The sequence below is a fragment of the Bufo gargarizans genome, chromosome 8 (assembly GCF_014858855.1).
Source record: "Bufo gargarizans isolate SCDJY-AF-19 chromosome 8, ASM1485885v1, whole genome shotgun sequence".
In the NCBI taxonomy this organism is placed as follows: domain Eukaryota; kingdom Metazoa; phylum Chordata; class Amphibia; order Anura; family Bufonidae; genus Bufo; species Bufo gargarizans.
This window is the reverse complement of record NC_058087.1, coordinates 11,352,095-11,372,071: the sequence shown is the minus strand read 5'-3', so window position 1 is coordinate 11,372,071 and position 19,977 is coordinate 11,352,095. Positions and strand designations below refer to the sequence as shown.

Below are 19,977 nucleotides of genomic sequence, written 5' to 3'. Positions count from 1 at the left end.
CTGCATCTCGGTGTACATCCCTGTGCATTGCAGCGATATGCATAGCTAGTCCTTTCTGGTAGTGAAACAGTCACTGGGGCAGGCAAGTGAACACCCCAATAATAGTAGTATTAGACAGCTTATTCACCCCAATTTGATAAAATTGCTTATCTATTAAACAAGTTGGGGGCACCACAATAACTGTTATATTACACAGGTTATTCAGTTCAGTTTGGGAATAAAGGCCTAATAGAATTGCTTATCTATTAAACAAGGAGGACATTGTTTAATTAGATACTGTAGCTCTGTGCCCTACACAGGGATTGATGCAAACTGCGCTGTCTTCTATAGATCCCTTCAGCTTCAGATTACAGTCCCTGCACTGTCCCTGCACTGTCCCTGCAGTCTCCCTATGCTCTCCCTACAGTATGCAAAAACTCTCCCTTCACTGTCCCTGCACTGTCCCTGCACTGTCCATATCCAATATTCCACAATTAAAAGCTTTTAGCAACATTGCCCCTAGCGCACAAGCTCTTGCCATGTATCTCTCTATGCTCAGCTCACAGTGAAATGGCAGAGACCACGCTGGATGAGGCTTTTAAATGGCTGTGACATCACAGGGAATGGCTTGATGCTGATTAGCTGTCTGCACGGCATTATGGGGGATCTCGCATTCAATGGCTTCCATGACTTTTGCTTTGTAACACGTGTAGCGTATGGAAATTTGTTTTTTTTTTGCGAATTAAATTTTTCCTAAACTTTGGATAGACTTCTACTTCAGATGCTTCGATTTGCTCTACACTAATTATGAATAACTTGGGCAAGTTGTGGGACAGGAACCCCATAAGACGTCCATCTTTGCTGTCTTTGTTTTGGACTTAAACAATACCCCGCTGTCCTGCTGACATGTACCACAAAATGTTTTAAGAAAGATGTAAAAGTTTGGACTCACTCTTATACCACTTACTGTCCATAATATAATAATTTACCGCCTCATTTCCACAAATAAAGTTACAAATAATTTATAGTCTTAAACGGGTTATCTCACTTCAGCAAATGGCATTTATCATGTAGAGAAAGTGAATACTAATGTATTGTATTTGTCCATATTGCCTTCTATGCTTGTTTGATTCATTTTTTTATCAAATTTTATACTTCTCGTTTCCATGGTTACGACCAGTGGCGTCGCCGGGGGGGGAGGGGGGGCAGAGGGGGCCATGGCCCCCCCTACATCACGCTGTGCCCCGCATGTGCCTCCCCAACTCAGCAGGGCACAGGGAGATGATCACTTCCATTGCGCTCATCTCCATAGTCATCTGTATCGCCGTCCTCAGGACAGCGATACAGATGCCTGTGCTGAGGCAAGGGAGGGAGAGGCGTGTCCTTTTCCCTTCCTCTGATAGGCTGCAAGCACTAGGCCGGCAGCCTATGAGAGGCCGGCGCAGGCGGCGCGATTACATCATCGCGCCCCTTAAACTGTACAGTGCGGGACACAGGCCGGAAGAGGCCTGCATCACATCGCTGACATGGAGGTAACTATAGGTGTTTTGATATGTACAATAGTTTTACAGGCACATTAGGGGGGCTCTTGTTATTGGCACATTGGGGGGGCTCTAAGCTCTTGTTAATGGGCTGGCATATGATGGGGGGGCTCTTACTGGCACATGGGGGGCTCTTGTTACTGTCACATGGAGGGGCTCTTGTTACTGGCACATGATGAGGGGGCTCTTATTCCTGGCACATGATGGGGGGGTTTAATACTGACACATGATGGGGGGCTTATTACTGGCACATGATGATGGGGGGCTTATTACTGGCACATGATGATGGGGTGGCTTATTACTGGCACATGATGGGGGGCGTATTACTGGCACATAATGGGGGGCTTATTACTGGTACATGATTCGGGGGCTTATTACTGGCACATGATGATGGGGTTCTTATTACTGGCACATGGTGATGGGGGGCTTATTACTGGCACATGATGGGGGGCTTATTACTGGCAGATTATGGGGGCTCTTGTTACTGGCACATGATGGGAGGATTTTGTTACTGGCACGTATTTGGGAGGGCTCTTGTTACTGGCACATTATTGGGGGCACTTATTACTGGCACATTATTGGGGGCACTTATTACTGGCACATTATTGGTGGGCACTATATGAGGCCACAAAGAAGGGGTATTTTATATGGGAGGCTCTGCACAGTAGCATTTTATACTGGGACACATTATGGTGGGTACTATGGGGAAGGGGGGAGAGGAGCACTATGGGGGCATTTACTGGGGGCACTATATAGGGGTGTTTTATACTGGCACATTATGTGGGCACTATGGGGACATTAGCTTAACTGGGGGCATTACAAGGGGGTATTTTTTTGCACTGTCACATTATAAGGAGAATTATTTCTACTGGGGGGCATTTATGGTGGGCTTTATTACTTCCCCATGGAATGAGCCCCTAGTAGCAGCACCAGCCTCTCCCTGCTCTGCTATCCCTCTGCCCCTTCTCCAAATCCTTATTATCAAATCTTTCACATTAGGATAAAGCACAACATCAGCTCCACCGAGCCCCCGGCCAAAGTGTGGAAGTGGTGTCCGAGATCCCCAAAGGCCAAGCCAAGTAATTGTAAGTTTTCATGTGAAATATGTTTGTTATACACATATAGCATACACTGTGCCACACAATGTACAGTATACCGCTACACTGTGCCCCACAATGTACAGTATACCTCTATACTGTGCCCCACAATGTACAGTATACCGCTACACTGTGCCCCACAATGTACAGTATACCTCTACACTGTGCCCCACAATGTACAGTATACCGCTACACCAGTGTTTCCCAACCAGTGTGCCTCCAGCTGTTGCAAAACTACAACTCCCAGCATGCCCGCACAGCCAAAGGCTGTCCAGGCATGCTGGGAGTTGTAGTTTTGCAACAGCTGGAGGCACACTGGTTGGGAAACACTGCGCTACACTGTGCCACACAATATACAGTATACCTCTACACTGTGGAGTCTGTTCTATAAGCGCCATTGTTTTGTGGCGACGGACAGAAAATAATCTGGAAGTGCTCCTCCCGAGACCAGGCTCTGGATTCGCGACTGGTCTGGACCGCTCACAGGAGTGTACATTTCTTCTAAACTGTAATTCGTATCCTCTGACCTGCAGAAATCAGCGCTCGCTCGGTAACAACTAACAGGCAGTGCCTGTAGCCTGGCCCTGTTACCGAAGCTAGCCGAGTGGTGTAAGGTTAAGGTACTAGTAGAGATGAGCGGCCACTGAATCCTGATTTAAAGTTAAAGTTACTGCAGGATATGGATTACGGTTTTGAAATGTCAAATGTTCACTCCTGTGAGCGGCGGGGAGGGAGATCTGTGCATGACACTGTTATACGGAGGGGGATCTGTGGATGACACTGTTATGGAGGGGGATCTGTGGATGACACTGTTATGGAGGGGGATCTGTGGATGACACTGTCATGGGGTGGATCTGTGGATGACACATATACCAAAAGATGCTCTATATAGTATGTGTCATCCACAGATCCCCCCATAGCGGTGTCATCCACAGATCCCTCTCCCTATAACAGTGTCATCCACAGATACCCCCATAGCAGTGTCATCCACAGATCCCCCTCCCTATAACAGTGTGATCCACAGGCAGCTAGGATATGTTGAAATGTGAGTGATTTTTATTTTTTTTAAACCACAGACAGCAGGACTTTTCTTCCCTGTTGCGGTTTTAGGTATTGGGTAAAGTATCGCAGCATTTCTAAGCATACTTGTGTAAATATATGGTTGTTATAGCTGCCCCCCTACATTTGTCCTGGCCCCCAGTATGCCCCCCAAAAATTTGAAAGCTATAAACGCCACTGGTTACGACTACCATGCAATCCAGCAGTGGTGCCATGCTTGCACACTATAGGAAAAAATGACAGTCTCCTTGGTGGCCAGGACCATGAGAGTGAACATAGGCTAGTGCTTTTTCCTATAGTGTGCAAGCACGACCACCGTTGTTGAAGTGCAGGGTGGTCATAACCATTGAAACAAAGCCATTTTCTGAAATGAGACAACCCCTTTGAAGGAATATTATCTGATGGTATATTAAGAAACAGGATATGAATATCTGAAACCCCCACCTGTTGTGAGAATCCAAGGTCTGTAACCTATGTGTTACAGTCTGAGGCAAATAGGAGGGGAAGCTGGTAGTACATGTTTCATGAGACCGCTATTCTCCTGAATCCAGTGGGATGTACGATAGATGTCAGAATACCTTAAACCATAGACGTTAGATTCTAATTAGTGTTCAGCGAATCAAAGTCCAAAAAGTGAACTTTGATCCGAATTTCAGGCTTAATTTGATCCACCTCAAAGCCGAATTTCCTTGTGCTTCGTGGCAGTGAATCTTTGTAACCTGAAATAGTGTAAAAAATTGGAAAAAAGTCTTACCTGATCCATTTGCTCTTGACGGGCGCCCACCTCCATCTTGCTTGAAGATCTTGCACAAAATCCTGTGCGCGGTGCTGGAGATGGCAGCAGCTCGCCCATCAAGAGAAAATGGATCAGGTAATTATGTTTTTTTTTTTTTTTATGTTACACTATGTTATTTTTATCATATGCCACGATCAGCTATGAATACGGCCTTTGAGGGGTACAATGACAGGGAGCGGCGCACCCACTACTTACAAAGAGATGCGATTGGTGATGAATTCATTCATCACAAACCTTATTTTTTTTTTTTTTTTGGGGCGAAGCAGCCAAACAGAATAATTTGCTCATCTCTAATCCTAATGATTTCTATGGGAGTCGCAAACAATCCACTTTATATGATGACAGTCTGACCTCTCTTTCAATATCTATCTTTGTGGTAAGTTAAAGGAGGAACCTGTCCGATATTTAGCATCTTTCAGTGAAATGATGTTCTCTGAATGATACTTGAAATCAATGAATTATTTTGCTCTTGGAAAAAGAAGTGTAATATGACTGACGTGTTCTGTAGGTGCCCAATCAATGTTGGATCAAGGTTGGTCAAACCCTATGGGCAAAACAACCACTTATATGACAAATACTGACAAAGAGAAAGTAATTCTTACTCTTAACTTGTTGCTGCACATTTGAAGTGCTAGAGAAAAGTCTGAGATATAGGGCCAAAAGTGGATGAAACCATCTAGCAATGGTCAGAACCCATGCCCAATATATAACCCCATTAAAATCAGAATAATCCGGCTGCAGGCTGCTATAGTAATACTGTACAACTCTCTAAAATATAGTATGCACAGCATAGAGCTGCAATTCTAGAAAGCTTCCTGTTTTGTTAAAATGACCAAATCTGGATCGCTTAACCATATACTTAGTGAAGAAACTTTTCCTGACATTAATTCACAGCTTCTGAACAAACTGAAGAAGTCCGCAGCAGTCTTGACGAAAACAGATGAAAATTACTACCAAGAGAATCTCAACGGGCAATCAGCTAGACTGAAATGGGAAAGTGTTTTGGAGAATTGTTATAAGGTAAGTATTGAAGATAACTACTGAACCCATCAGAAGATCCTACATATATTGACCTCCAAGCCGATGTAGACTCTATATTATGTCAGAAAATAATACCTGTGCGTGCCATCAAATGTGTGAAATTACAGAGCTGTGTAGCAAGTTTGCTGAGCGTTACCCATTGTTTTCCAGCACTTTTTAATTTATGACCTGTCCTTTCGATAGGTCATCAGTATCTGATTGATGATGGGGTCTGACTCCCAAGGTCCCCGATGATCAGCTGTTTAAGAAGGCACCGACACACCTGTGAGTGCAGCAGATGTCTCTCAACTCACTAAGCATGGTGCAATACATTGTATAGCGGCTGTGCTTAGTATCGCAGCTCAACGTATGAATGTGATGTCACTGGCTCCATTATCGTGATATCTGAGGTTCGGGAAAAAATAGCCTTAGCACGACTTAGGTGCAAAAAGAGTATACTAAGAGTTTACTATAAGAAATCTATATACATATATACATTATATATACAGTGAGGAACCCAAGTATTTGAAGACCCTGTGATTTTGCAAATTCTCCCACTTAAAAATCATGGAGGAGTCTGAAATTCACATTGTAGGTGCATTCCCACTCTAAGAGACAGAGTTGGAAAAAAAAATCTGGAAATCAATTTATTTTTTATTTTTAAAGAATGTATTTGTCTTGCACTGCTGAACATAAGATTTGAACACCTGAGAAAATCAGTGTTACTATTTGGTACAGAAGCCTTTGTTTGCAGTTACAGAGGTCAAACGTTTCCTGTAGTTCTTGACCAGGTTTGCACACACTGCAACAGGTATTTTGGCCCACTCATCCACACAGATCTCCTCTAGATCTGTCAGGTTTCGGGGCTGTCGCTGAGCAACACAGAGTTTCAGCTCCCTCCAAAGATGTTCTATTGGATTTAGGTCTGGAGACTGGCTAGGCCACTCCAGAACCTTGATATGTTTCTTACGGAGCCACTCCTTGGTTATCCTGGCTGTGTGCTTCAGGTCATTGTGATGTTGGAAGACCCTGCCACAACCCATCTTCAATGCTCTGACTGAGGGAAGGAGGTTGTTGCTCAAAATCTCACAATAAATGGCCCTTAATACAGTACAGTCGTCCTGTTCCCTTTGCAGAAAAGCACCCCCAAAGCATGATGTTACCACCTCCATGCTTCACAGTAGGGATGGTGTTCTCAGCCTTCTTTTTCCTCCAAACACGAGTGAAGTTTAGACCAAATTACTTTCTCCCATACCTCCTCTGGATCATCCAGATGGTCATTGCCAAACTTCAGATGACTTGAGCAGGGGGAACTTCCGTGCAATGCATGATTTGAAACCATGACGACGTAGTGTTCTACCGACAGTTAACTTTTGAAACTGTGGTCCCAGCTCTCTTCATGTCATTGACCAGCTCCTACTTGTAGTTCTGGGCTGATTCCTCACCTTTCTTATCATCAGTGATACCCCACGAGGTGAGATCTTGCATGGAGCCCCAGTCCGAGGGAGACTGACAGTTGTCTTTAGCCTCTTCCATTTTCTAACAATTGCCCCGCAGCCCTTTCCAGCCTTGTGGAGGTCCACAATTTAGTCTCTGGTGTCTTTTGACAGCTCTTTGGTCTTGCCCATGGTAGTAGTTGACGTCTGAATGACTGTGGGGTGGACAGGTGTCTTTAAAGAGCTCAGACAGGTGCTACTAAGTTATATTAATGAGTGGAGTAGAGGTGGACTTGAGTGGAGTAAAGGCACAGTAACAGGTTTTTGAGAGACAGAATTCTTGCTATTTCTCAGGTGTTCAAATACTTATGTTCAGCAGTGCAAGGCAAATAAATTCTTTAAAAATCACACAATGTGATTTCCTGATTATTATTTTTTTTTTATTCTATCTCTCAGAGTGGGAATGCACCTGCAATGTGAATTTCAGACCCCTCAATGATTTCTAAGTGGGAGAACTTGCAAAATCGCAGGGTGTTCAAATACTTCTGTTCCTCACTGTATATATATATAGATAAGATACAGAGTAAAGTACGTGGACGTAACAGTCACCAAAAGTCGTCAACAAATGAGCCAGCTCCTATCGATCAGTGCCCATAATGGCATTTGGCTGACGCCGATATTATACAAACAGAGGTGATGGTAGCTAGACACATCTTACCCTGATGATGTCTTCAATCGAGCTGACCTCTTTGTTACAAAGCTAAACGTTTTCTAGTCTCCTAGCCCCACCTAAAGGTATTCAATGTGCAGTATTGAACATACAGTTATTTCATTCTTCAGGAATTTGGCCAGGTATCAGACATCATTAACCAACTGTATTAAAAGGAATTGAAGGAGAAGGATCAATTAAAACTTTGCTTTACACCGGCCTAAAGAAAGCTGCAAAAAGGCAGCTGATTGTCAGGGGCCCCAAGTGTCAGACCCCCAACAATTACATACTGATGACCTACCCTTATTCATTGGTATCTGTTGTGACCAGTTTAAAAAAAAGAGTAAAAATAGGAGACACAATGGATTTAATAATGGCCTTATGAGAGCATTAAACTACAACACTGGTTAAGCAAGTAAATAGCTATTTGTTAGTCCTGTTTGCCATTGCATTTGCTTTGCGATATTGTTTTGCTGTTAGGCTTCATTGTCAGATACATTATTTATTTTTGTTTACCTTTCATTTGGTATTTTAGAGCATTCAAGACCTTGAAAAGGAAAGAATACAAATTCTCTCTCACATCTTAACCCTGTACAATCAGCATGTTTCAAGTTATGGGCAGACACTCAATGCTGTAAGTATACCATACCTTTCCGACATTTTAATTTAAAAGAAAGTGATGACACTTTGCTAGGATATGACATCATTTTATAATCATTGGCGTTTGACCTTCAACACCCACACCAGTCCTGAAGAAAAGAAGAGACACATAGCACTAGTATAGCACTACGTACCCTTCCAAGTATAAATGGGCAGTGCTATTGTTCTCTGCACAGCCAATAGCCAGGGCGCCACTGAGCAACGTACAACAATAAAGAGGCAGCAGAGTTAAACAGAGATTTCTCCAGCACTGCTTAAAAGAAATAATTATTTATTGTAAATACATTTGTACAAAAAGATAAAAAAAAAAAAATACCCAACCTGCCCGTTTTGGACATAGTGTTACTATTCCTGGAACACGTACTGTATTTTTTTTTTGTTTGTTTTTTATCCAGAGATGTTTAATGCATTTACAATTAATTCTTCTTGCACCCAGGTCTGTTGGAACAAGGTGACAGCACTTTATGGGTGTTGAAATAGGGCACCCATAAAGGTACATGGGCCCTACGCTACTTCTGCATGTCTCAGTTTTTATCATGTTCTCAATTCAACAGAAAAAAATTGTGGCATGTTCCATCAGATGCTGTAAAAAAAAAAGCAGGAAAGGATATGTCAGACATACAGCACCTGATGGAGTACCGTAGAGCAGTACACCAATGGGTTAAAGATAAGAGACTGAATACTCAATGTAGATATCTTACCTGCAACGCTTTTATCCTCTGCTACTAAGTATCAGTACTCTATAATGTGTACATACAGTACAGACCAAAAGTTTGGACACACCTTCTCATTCAAAGAGTTTTCATGACTATGAAAATTGTAGATTCACACTGAAGGAATCAAAACTATGAATTAACACATGTGGAATTATATACATAACAAAAAAGTGTGAAACAACTGAAAATATGTCATATTCTAGGTTCTTCAAAGTAGCAACCTTTTGCTTTGATTACTGCTTTGCACAGCTTCAAGAGGTAGTCACCTGAAATGGTCTTCCAACAGTCTTGAAGGAGTTCCCAGAGATGCTTAACACTTGTTGGCCCTTTTGCCTTCACTCTGCGGTCCAGCTCACCCCAAACCATCTCGATTGGGTTCAGGTCCGGTGACTGTGGAGGCCAGGTCATCTGGCGCAGCCACCCATCACTCTCCTTCATGGTCAAATAGCCCTTACACAGCCTGGAGGTGTGTTTGGGGTCATTGTCCTGTTGAAAAATAAATGATGGTCCAACTAAACGCAAACCGGATGGAATAGCATGCCTCTGCAAGATGCTGTGGTAGCCATGCTGGTTCAGTATGCCTTCAATTTTGAATAAATCCCCAACAATGTCACCAGCAAAGCACCCCCACACCTTCACACCTCCTCCTCCATGCTTCACTGTGGAAACCAGGCATGTAGAGTCCATTAGTTCACCTTTTCTGCGTCGCACAAAGACACGGTGGTTGGAACCAAAGATCTCAAATTTGGACTCATCAGACCAAAGCACAGATTTCCACTGGTCTAATGTCCATTCCTTGTGTTTTTTAGCCCAAACAAGTCTCTTCTGCTTGTTGCCTGTCCTTAGCAGTGGTTTCCTAGCAGATATTCTACCATGAAGGCCTGATTCACACAGTCTCCTCTTAACAGTTGTTCTAGAGATGTGTCTGCTGCTAGAACTCTGTGTGGAATTGACCTGGTCTCTAATCTGAGCTGCTGTTAACCTGCGATTTCTGAGGCTGGTGACTCGGATGAACTTATCCTCCGCAGCAGAGGTGACTCTTGGTCTTCCTTTCCTGGGGCGGTCCGCATGTGAGCCAGTTTCTTTGTAGCGCTTGATGGTTTTTGTGACTGCACTTGGGGACACTTTCAAAGTTTTCCCAATTTTTCGGACTGACTGACCTTCATTTCTTAAAAGTAATGATGGCCACTCGTTTTTCTTTACTTAGCTGCTTTTTTCTTGCCATAATACAAATTCTAACAGTCTATTCAGTAGGACTATCAGCTGTGTATCCACCTGATAGTCATGAAAATAAAGAAAACTCTTTGAATGAGAAGGTGTGTCAAAACTTTTGGTCTGTACTGTATATATATGGCCCTATTGCACATAAGCACATTTAGGAGATCACTGATCTTTTATCAGTAGAAAAGCCGGTTTCTTGAAGACATCGGCCAGCAAAAGCTCAGTAATTACAGTATAGTTTCAGAAAAAATTATAAAAATGTACTTTTGATTGTAATTAAGCTTAATCTCTAGCTCCCAGGGCCTGGACAATGTATTTTGGTGCCCAAGACAGAGTAGACAAATACCCTTTACCCATAGAATCAATTCACAATGACCCTACTTTGTAATTAAGAGATTTAAACACATTTTAACCCCTTCAGAACCAGGCCATTTTCTGTTTTAGATTTTAACTTCCAGCCTTCCCAGAGCCATAACTGTTTCATTTTTTCCATTTACATAGCCATATAAGGGCTTGTTTTCATTTTTGTAAGACAAATTGTACTTTTTAATGACACTATTTATGGTTGCATACAATATGGTGGGGAGCAGGAAAAAAAAAAAAAACGCAATTCCACCACAGTTCTATGGGTTTTGTTTTTACAGCATTCACTATGTAGTAACACTGACCCTTTATTTTCATTCTCCGGGTCAGCACACTTATAATGATACCACATTTATATAGTTTTTCTTGCATTTTAATACTGAAAAAATAATCTTTTTTTCTTTACATTGCCATATTAAGACCCCCAAACCTTTTTTATTTTTATGTCTGCAGAGCTGTGTGAGGGATCTTTTTTTGCGGAACAATCTGTAGTTTTTATTGGTACCATTTTGTAGTGTATATGACTTTTTGATAAGTGACAAAAAAAGGTGAATTGGGTGTCCTTGCATGTGGCGATGCCTATGATGTTTATTTTTTTAATTGTTTATTTTGATTTCCCTTTTGGGGAAAGGGGTAAGGAGATTAGAATTTTATTATATTCTTTAAAACTTTTTTGTATATGCTTTTTAATAGTTCCCCATGGGAACTTGAACAAGCAATCCTAATTAGCATTATACAGGCAGGGCCTTCATAGGAACATAGCTGTTGCAGCCTTGTATCATTCAGGAGGACCAAGGCTGCCGCACACACCATCCAGCTAGGAGGAGCCATTGCATGGCTTGGAGCACTAGCTCCTGGTCTTTGAGCTACCAGATGCTGTGGTCACATTTGACTATGAAATATGAGGGGTTAAATGTGTCTGATTGAGTAAGCACCGCCTTTAACCCATTCGCTGTGCGGCGCTGGAGCAATGTGTAAACATGGCGCTCGCTCGCACGTGCAGAGGGCGCCATGACTGGCAGATCTCTGCTGTTTCAAACAGCAGAGACCTGCAGCTAATTACCGTGACCGGCGATAATGCCGATTGCAGTAATTAAAGACTTTAGATGTCGTGATCAAGTGAGATCATGGCATTTAAATGCGCAAAAACCGATGTGGGCATCGATAGTTGCGCTGAACACTGTAAGCCTCACTGACAAGGCTTTAAGTGTTCATGCTGCCATTCTTATTTTGGCCTCCAGATGGCAGACCAGGATAAGAAATGAGCAATTTCTAGTGTAAATCTCATTTAAAAAATCCCTGATGGAACAAAATAAAAAATTAACAAGCATTTTTTATAGGCTCATATATGAGCTTCAAATTCATCACACAAAAAAATGTTCAAAATATCTAAAAAATAAAAAAATAAAAGTTTAAATCAGCCCCCTTTCCTTATAATTAAAAAATAAATACTTAAATAACAATAATATAAACATCATGGGTATAATTGTGACCAAAAACGCCCATACTATTAAAATATATTTTTTTAAATCCAATACGGCAAATGGCGGATTTGCCATTTTTTCATTCCTTCTCTTACCAAAAAAAAAGTTATAAAATGTGATCAAAAAGTCACACACACACTCCAAAATGGTATTAATTAAAACTAAAGATTGTCCCGCCAAAAATGAGCCATTAAACAGCTCAGTAGACATAAGGATAAAAAAGTTATGAGGGTCAGGGTCATCCAATGCTTGGATGTATAGGGAGAGGTATAAGCAGTAGAAAGAGTGAAGTGCTTATGCCGCTGTACAGATCACTGGTGAGACCTCACTTGGGGTATTGTGCTCAGTACTGGAGGCCATATCTCCAGAAGGATATAGCTACTCTAGAGAGAGTTCAGAGAAGAGCTACTAAACTAGTACATGGATTGCAGGATAAAACTTACCAGGATAGGTTAAAAGTAGAGTTGAGCGAACACCTGGATGTTCGGGTTCGAGAAGTTCGGCCGAACATCCCGGAAATGTTCGGGTTCGGGATCCGAACCCGATCCGAACTTCGTCCCGAACCCGAACCCCATTGAAGTCAATGGGGACCCGAACTTTTCGGCACTAAAAAGGCTGTAAAACAGCCCAGGAAAGAGCTAGAGGGCTGCAAAAGGCAGCAACATGTAGGTAAATCCCCTGCAAACAAATGTGGATAGGAAATGAATTAAAATAAAAATTAAATAAATAAAAATTAACCAAAATCAATTGGAGAGAGGTTCCATAGCAGAGAATCTGGCTTCCCGTCACCCACCACTGGAACAGTCCATTCTCAGATATTTAGGCCCCGGCACCCAGGCAGAGGAGAGAGGTCCCGTAACAGAGAATCTGTCTTCATGTCAGCAGAGAATTAGTCTGCATGTCATAGCAGAGAATGAGGCTTCACGTCAGCCACCACTGCAACAGTCCATTGGCATATATTTAGGCCCAGCACCCAGGCAGAGGAGGGAGGTCCCGTAACAGAGAATCTGTCTTCATGTCAGCAGAGAATTAGTCTGCATGTCATAGCAGAGAATGAGGCTTCACGTCAGCCACCACTGCAACAGTCCATTGGCATATATTTAGGCCCAGCACACACACAGGCAGAGGAGAGAGGTCCCGTAACAGAGAATCTGGCTTCATGTCAGCAGAGAATCAGTCTGCATGTCATAGCAGAGAATGAGGCTTCACGTCAGCCACCACTGCAACAGTCCATTGGCATATATTTAGGCCCAGCACACACACAGGCAGAGGAGAGAGGTCCCGTAACAGAGAATCTGGCTTCATGTCAGCAGAGAATCAGTCTGCATGTCATAGCAGAGAATGAGGCTTCACGTCAGCCACCACTGCAACAGTCCATTGGCATATATTTAGGCCCAGCACACACACAGGCAGAGGAGAGAGGTCCCGTAACAGAGAATCTGTCTTCATGTCAGCAGAGAATTAGTCTGCATGTCATAGCAGAGAATGAGGCTTCACGTCAGCCACCACTGCAACAGTCCATTGGCATATATTTAGGCCCAGCACACACACAGGCAGAGGAGAGAGGTCCCGTAACAGAGAATCTGGCTTCATGTCAGCAGAGAATCAGTCTGCATGTCATAGCAGAGAATGAGGCTTCACGTCAGCCACCACTGCAACAGTCCATTGGCATATATTTAGGCCCAGCACACACACAGGCAGAGGAGAGAGGTCCCGTAACAGAGAATCTGGCTTCATGTCAGCAGAGAATCAGTCTGCATGTCATAGCAGAGAATGAGGCTTCACGTCAGCCACCACTGCAACAGTCCATTGGCATATATTTAGGCCCAGCACACACACAGGCAGAGGAGAGAGGTCCCGTAACAGAGAATCTGTCTTCATGTCAGCAGAGAATCAGTCTGCATGTCATAGCAGAGAATGAGGCTTCACGTCAGCCACCACTGCAACAGTCCATTGGCATATATTTAGGCCCAGCACCCAGGCAGAGGAGGGAGGTCCCGTAACAGAGAATCTGTCTTCATGTCAGCAGAGAATTAGTCTGCATGTCATAGCAGAGAATGAGGCTTCACGTCAGCCACCACTGCAACAGTCCATTGGCATATATTTAGGCCCAGCACCCAGGCAGAGGAGGGAGGTCCCGTAACAGAGAATCTGTCTTCATGTCAGCAGAGAATTAGTCTGCATGTCATAGCAGAGAATGAGGCTTCACGTCAGCCACCACTGCAACAGTCCATTGGCATATATTTAGGCCCAGCACACACACAGGCAGAGGAGAGAGGTCCCGTAACAGAGAATCTGGCTTCATGTCAGCAGAGAATCAGTCTGCATGTCATAGCAGAGAATGAGGCTTCACGTCAGCCACCACTGCAACAGTCCATTGGCATATATTTAGGCCCAGCACACACACAGGCAGAGGAGAGAGGTCCCGTAACAGAGGATCTGGCTTCATGTCAGCAGAGAATCAGTCTGCATGTCATAGCAGAGAATCAGGCTTCACGTCAGCCACCACTGCAACAGTCCATTGTCATAAATTTAGGCCCAGCACCCAGGCAGAGGAGAGAGGTCCCGTAACAGACAATCTGGCTTCATGTCAGCAGAGAATTAGTCTGCATGTCATAGCAGAGAATGAGGCTTCACGTCAGCCACCACTGCAACAGTCCATTGGCATATATTTAGGCCTAGCACACAGGCAGAGGAGAGAGGTCCCGTAACAGACAATCTGGCTTCATGTCAGCAGAGAATCAGTCTGCATGTCATAGCAGAGAATGAGGCTTCACGTCACCCACCACTGCAACAGTCCATTGGCATATATTTAGGCCTAGCACACAGGCAGAGCAGAGAGGTCCCGTAACAGACAATCTGGCTTCATGACAGCAGAGAATCAGTCTGCATGTCATAGCAGAGAATGAGGCTTCACGTCACCCACCACTGCAACAGTCCATTGGCATATATTTAGGCCTAGCACACAGGCAGAGCAGAGAGGTCCCGTAACAGACGATCTGGCTTCATGTCAGCAGAGAATCAGTCTGCATGTCATAGCAGAGAATGAGGCTTCACGTCAGCCACCACTGCAACAGTCCATTGGCATATATTTAGGCCTAGCACACAGGCAGAGGAGAGAGGTCCCGTAACAGACAATCTGGCTTCATGTCAGCAGAGAATCAGTCTGCATGTCATAGCAGAGAATGAGGCTTCACGTCACCCACCACTGCAACAGTCCATTGTCATAAATTTAGGCCCAGCACCCAGGCAGAGGAGAGAGGTCCCGTAACAGACAATCTGGCTTCATGTCAGCAGAGAATTAGTCTGCATGTCATAGCAGAGAATCAGGCTTCATGTCAGCCACCACTGCAACAGTCCATTGGCATATATTTAGGCCTAGCACACAGGCAGAGGAGAGGTTCATTCAACTTTGGGTAGCCTCGCAATATAATGGTAAAATGAAAATAAAAATAGGATTGAATGAGGAAGTGCCCTGGAGTCCAATAATATATGGTTATGGGGAGGTAGTTAATGTCTAATCTGGACAAGGGACGGACAGGTCCTGTGGGATCCATGCCTGGTTCATTTTTATGAACGTCAGCTTGTCCACATTGGCTGTAGACAGGCGGCTGCGTTTGTCTGTAATGACGCCCCCTGCCGTGCTGAATACACGTTCAGACAAAACGCTGGCTGCCGGGCAGGCCAGCACCTCCAAGGCATAAAAGGCTAGCTCTGGCCACGTGGACAATTTAGAGACCCAGAAGTTGAATGGGGCCGAACCATCAGTCAGTACGTGGAGGGGTGTGCACACGTACTGTTCCACCATGTTAGTGAAATGTTGCCTCCTGCTAACACGTTGCGTATCAGGTGGTGGTGCAGTTAGCTGTGGCGTGTTGACAAAAGTTTTCCACATCTCTGCCATGCTAACCCTGCCCTCAGAGGAGCTGGCCGTGACACAGCTGCCTTGGCGACCTCTTGCTCCTCCTCTGCCTTGGCCTTGGGCTTCCACTTGTTCCCCTGTGACATTTGGGAATGCTCTCAGTAGCGCGTCTACCAACGTGCGCTTGTACTCGCGCATCTTCCTATCACGCTCCAGTGCAGGAAGTAAGGTGGGCACATTGTCTTTGTAGCGTGGATCCAGCAGGGTGGCAACCCAGTAGTCCGCACAGGTTAAAATGTGGGCAACTCTGCTGTCGTTGCGCAGGCACTGCAGCATGTAGTCGCTCATGTGTGCCAGGCTGCCCAGGGGTAAGGACAAGCTGTCCTCTGTGGGAGGCGTATCGTCATCGTCCTGCCTTTCCCCCCAGCCACGCACCAGTGATGGACCCGAGCTGCGTTGGGTGCCACCCCGCTGTGACCATGCTTCATCCTCATCCTCCTCCACCTCCTCCTCATCCTCGTCCTCCTCGTCCTCCAGTAGTGGGCCCTGGCTGGCCACATTTGTACCTGGCCTCTGCTGTTGCCAAAAACCTCCCTCTGAGTCACTTCGAAGAGACTGGCCTGAAAGTGCTAAAAATGACCCCTCTTCCTCCTCCTCCTCCTCCTCCTCCTGGGCCACCTCCTCTTCCATCATCGCCCTAAGTGTTTTCTCAAGGAGACATAGAAGTGGTATTGTAACGCTGATAACGGTGTCATCGCCACTGGCCATGTTGGTGGAGTACTCGAAACAGCGCAACAGGGCACACAGGTCTCGCATGGAGGCCCAGTCATTGGTGGTGAAGTGGTGCTGTTCTGTAGTGCGACTGACCCGTGCGTGCTGCAGCTGAAACTCCACTATGGCCTGCTGCTGCTCGCACAGTCTGTCCAGCATGTGCAAGGTGGAGTTCCACCTGGTGGGCACGTCGCATATGAGGCGGTGAGCGGGAAGGCCGAAGTTACGCTGTAGCGCAGACAGGCGAGCAGCAGCAGGATGTGAACGCCGGAAGCGCGAACAGACGGCCCGCACTTTATGCAGCAGCTCTGACATGTCGGGGTAGTTGTGAATGAACTTCTGCACCACCAAATTCAGCACATGCGCCAAGCAAGGGATGTGCGTCAAATTGGCTAGTCCCAGAGCTGCAACGAGATTTCGCCCATTATCACACACCACCAGGCCGGGCTTGAGGCTCACCGGCAGCAACCACTCGTCGGTCTGTTGTTCAATACCCCGCCACAACTCCTGTGCGGTGTGGGGCCTGTCCCCCAAACATATGAGTTTCAGAATGGCCTGCTGACGTTTACCCCGGGCTGTGCTGAAGTTGGTGGTGAAGGTGTGTGGCTGACTGGATGAGCAGGTGGAAGAAGAGGAGGAGGAAGCCGAGAAGGAGGAGTTGGCAACAGGAGGCAAAGAATGTTGCCCTGCGATCCTTGGCGGCGGAAGGACGTGCGCCAAACAGCTCTCCGCCTGGGGCCCAGCTGCCACTACATTTACCCAGTGTGCAGTTAGGGAGATATAGCGTCCCTGGCCGTGCTTACTGGTCCACGTATCTGTGGTTAGGTGGACCTTGCTACAGATGGCGTTGCGCAGTGCACACTTGATTTTATCGGATACTTGGTTGTGCAGGGAAGGCACGGCTCTCTTGGAGAAGTAGTGCCAGCTGGGAACAACATACTGTGGGACAGCAAGCGACATGAGCTGTTTGAAGCTGTCTGTGTCCACCAGCCTAAATGACAGCATTTCATAGGCCAGTAGTTTAGAAATGCTGGCATTCAGGGCCAGGGATCGAGGGTGGCTAGGTGGGAATTTACGCTTTCTATCAAATGTTTGTGAGATGGAGAGCTGAACGCTGGCGTGTGACATGGTTGAGACGCTTGGTGACGGAGGTGGTGGTGGTGGTGTTGGTGGTACATCCCCTGTTTGCTGGGCGGCAGGTGCCAACGTTCCTCCAGAGGCGGAGGAAGAGGCCGAGGCGGCAGCAGCAGAATAGGCCGAGGCGGCAGCAGCAGAAGAGGTAGCAGGGGGAGCCTGAGTGACTTCCTTGGTTTTAAGGTGTTTACTCCACTGCAGTTCATGCTTTGCATGCAGGTGCCTGGTCATGCAGGTTGTGCTCAGGTTCAGAACGTTAATGCCTCGCTTCAGGCTCTGATGGCACAGCGTGCAAACCACTCGGGTCTTGTCGTCAGCACATTGTTTGAAGAAGTGCCATGCCAGGGAACTCCTTGAAGCTGCCTTTGGGGTGCTCGGTCCCAGATGGCGGCGGTCAGTAGCAGGCGGAGTCTCTTGGCGGCGGGTGTTCTGCTTTTGCCCACTGCTCCCTCTTTTGCTACGCTGTTGGCTCGGTCTCACCACTGCCTCTTCCTCCGAACTGTGAAAGTCAGTGGCACGACCTTCATTCCATGTGGGGTCTAGGACCTCATCGTCCCCTGCATCGTCTTCCACCCAGTCTTGATCCCTGACCTCCTGTTCAGTCTGCACACTGCAGAAAGACGCAGCAGTTGGCACCTGTGTTTCATCATCATCAGAGACATGCTGAGGTGGTATTCCCATGTCCTCATCATCAGGAAACATAAGTGGTTGTGCGTCAGTGCATTCTATGTCTTTCACCGCTGGGGAAGGGCTAGGTGGATGCCCTTGGGAAACCCTGCCAGCGGAGTCTTCAAACAGCATAAGAGACTGCTGCATAACTTGAGGCTGAGACAGTTTCCCTGGTATGCATGGGGGTGATGTGACAGACTGATGGGGTTGGTTTTCAGGCGCCATCTGTGCGCTTTCTGCAGAAGACTGGGTGGGAGATAATGTGAACGTGCTGGATCCACTGTCGGCCACCCAATTGACTAATGCCTGTACCTGCTCAGGCCTTACCATCCTTAGAACGGCATTGGGCCCCACCATATATCGCTGTAAATTCTGGCGGCTACTGGGACCTGAGGTAGTTGGTACACTAGGACGTGTGGATGTGGCAGAATGGCCACGTCCTCTCCCAGCACCAGAGGGTCCACTAACACCACCACGACCATGTCCACGTCCGCGTCCCTTACTAGATGTTTTTCTCATTGTTATGGTTCACCACAACAACAAATATATTATTTGGCCCAATGTATTGTATTCAAATTCAGCGGGATATAAATTTGAGGCCTAGTATTTAGGCGCTGGGTGACCGGTATGGATTTAGTGACAGAATTAGACTTGGAAATGCACAGAAGCGTGTGTGTGTGAAGTTATTCTGAATGACCCAATGTGCACCTTGAATATTATATACCCTTTTAGGGATAGATTTCAAATAGCTCTGAGATAGCAGAAACCACTAAATTATGAAATTGCTAAATTGGGAATTGTATTTCAACCCAGAACAAAAAATGAGCTTTGACGGACACTAAATAACTTTCCCAGCCACAACAGGACAGCGTTAACGAGAGATTTAGCAGGATATAAATTTGAGGCCTAGTATTTAGGCGCTGGGTGACCGGTATGGATTTAGTGACAGAATTAGACTTGGAAATGCACAGAAGCGTGTGTGTGTGAAGTTATTCTGAATGACCCAATGTGCACCTTGAATATTATATACCCTTTTAGGGATAGATTTCAAATAGCTCTGATATAGCAGAAACCACTAAATTATGAAATTGCTAAATTGGGAATTGTATTTCAACCCAGAACAAAAAATGTGCTTTGACGGACACTAAATAACTTTCCCAGCCACAACAGGACAGCGTTAACGAGAGATTTAGCAGGATATAAATTTGAGGCCTAGTATTTAGGCGCTGGGTGACAGGTATGGGTTTAGTGACAGAATTAGAATTAGAAATACACAGTAGCGGGTGTGTGTGAAGTTATTCTGAATGACCCAATGTGCACCTTGAATATTATATACCCTTTTAGGGATAGATTTCAAATAGCTCTGATATAGCAGAAACCACTAAATTATGAAATTGCTAAATTGGGAATTGTATTTCAACCCAGAACAAAAAATGTGCTTTGACGGACACGAAATAACT

General features: G+C 45.4%; 1 protein-coding gene across 1 annotated transcript in view; it reads left to right on the top strand.

Annotated features, from left to right (window-relative positions):
* NOSTRIN (nitric oxide synthase trafficking) overlaps positions 1-19,977 on the top strand; it is a 68,652-nt gene that overhangs the window by 20,079 nt on the left and 28,596 nt on the right. The window contains exons 8-9 of the mRNA XM_044304276.1: positions 5,367-5,492; positions 8,173-8,271. Coding sequence (XP_044160211.1) covers positions 5,367-5,492; positions 8,173-8,271 — 225 coding nt within the window. The remainder of the gene's footprint in view (positions 1-5,366; positions 5,493-8,172; positions 8,272-19,977) is intronic.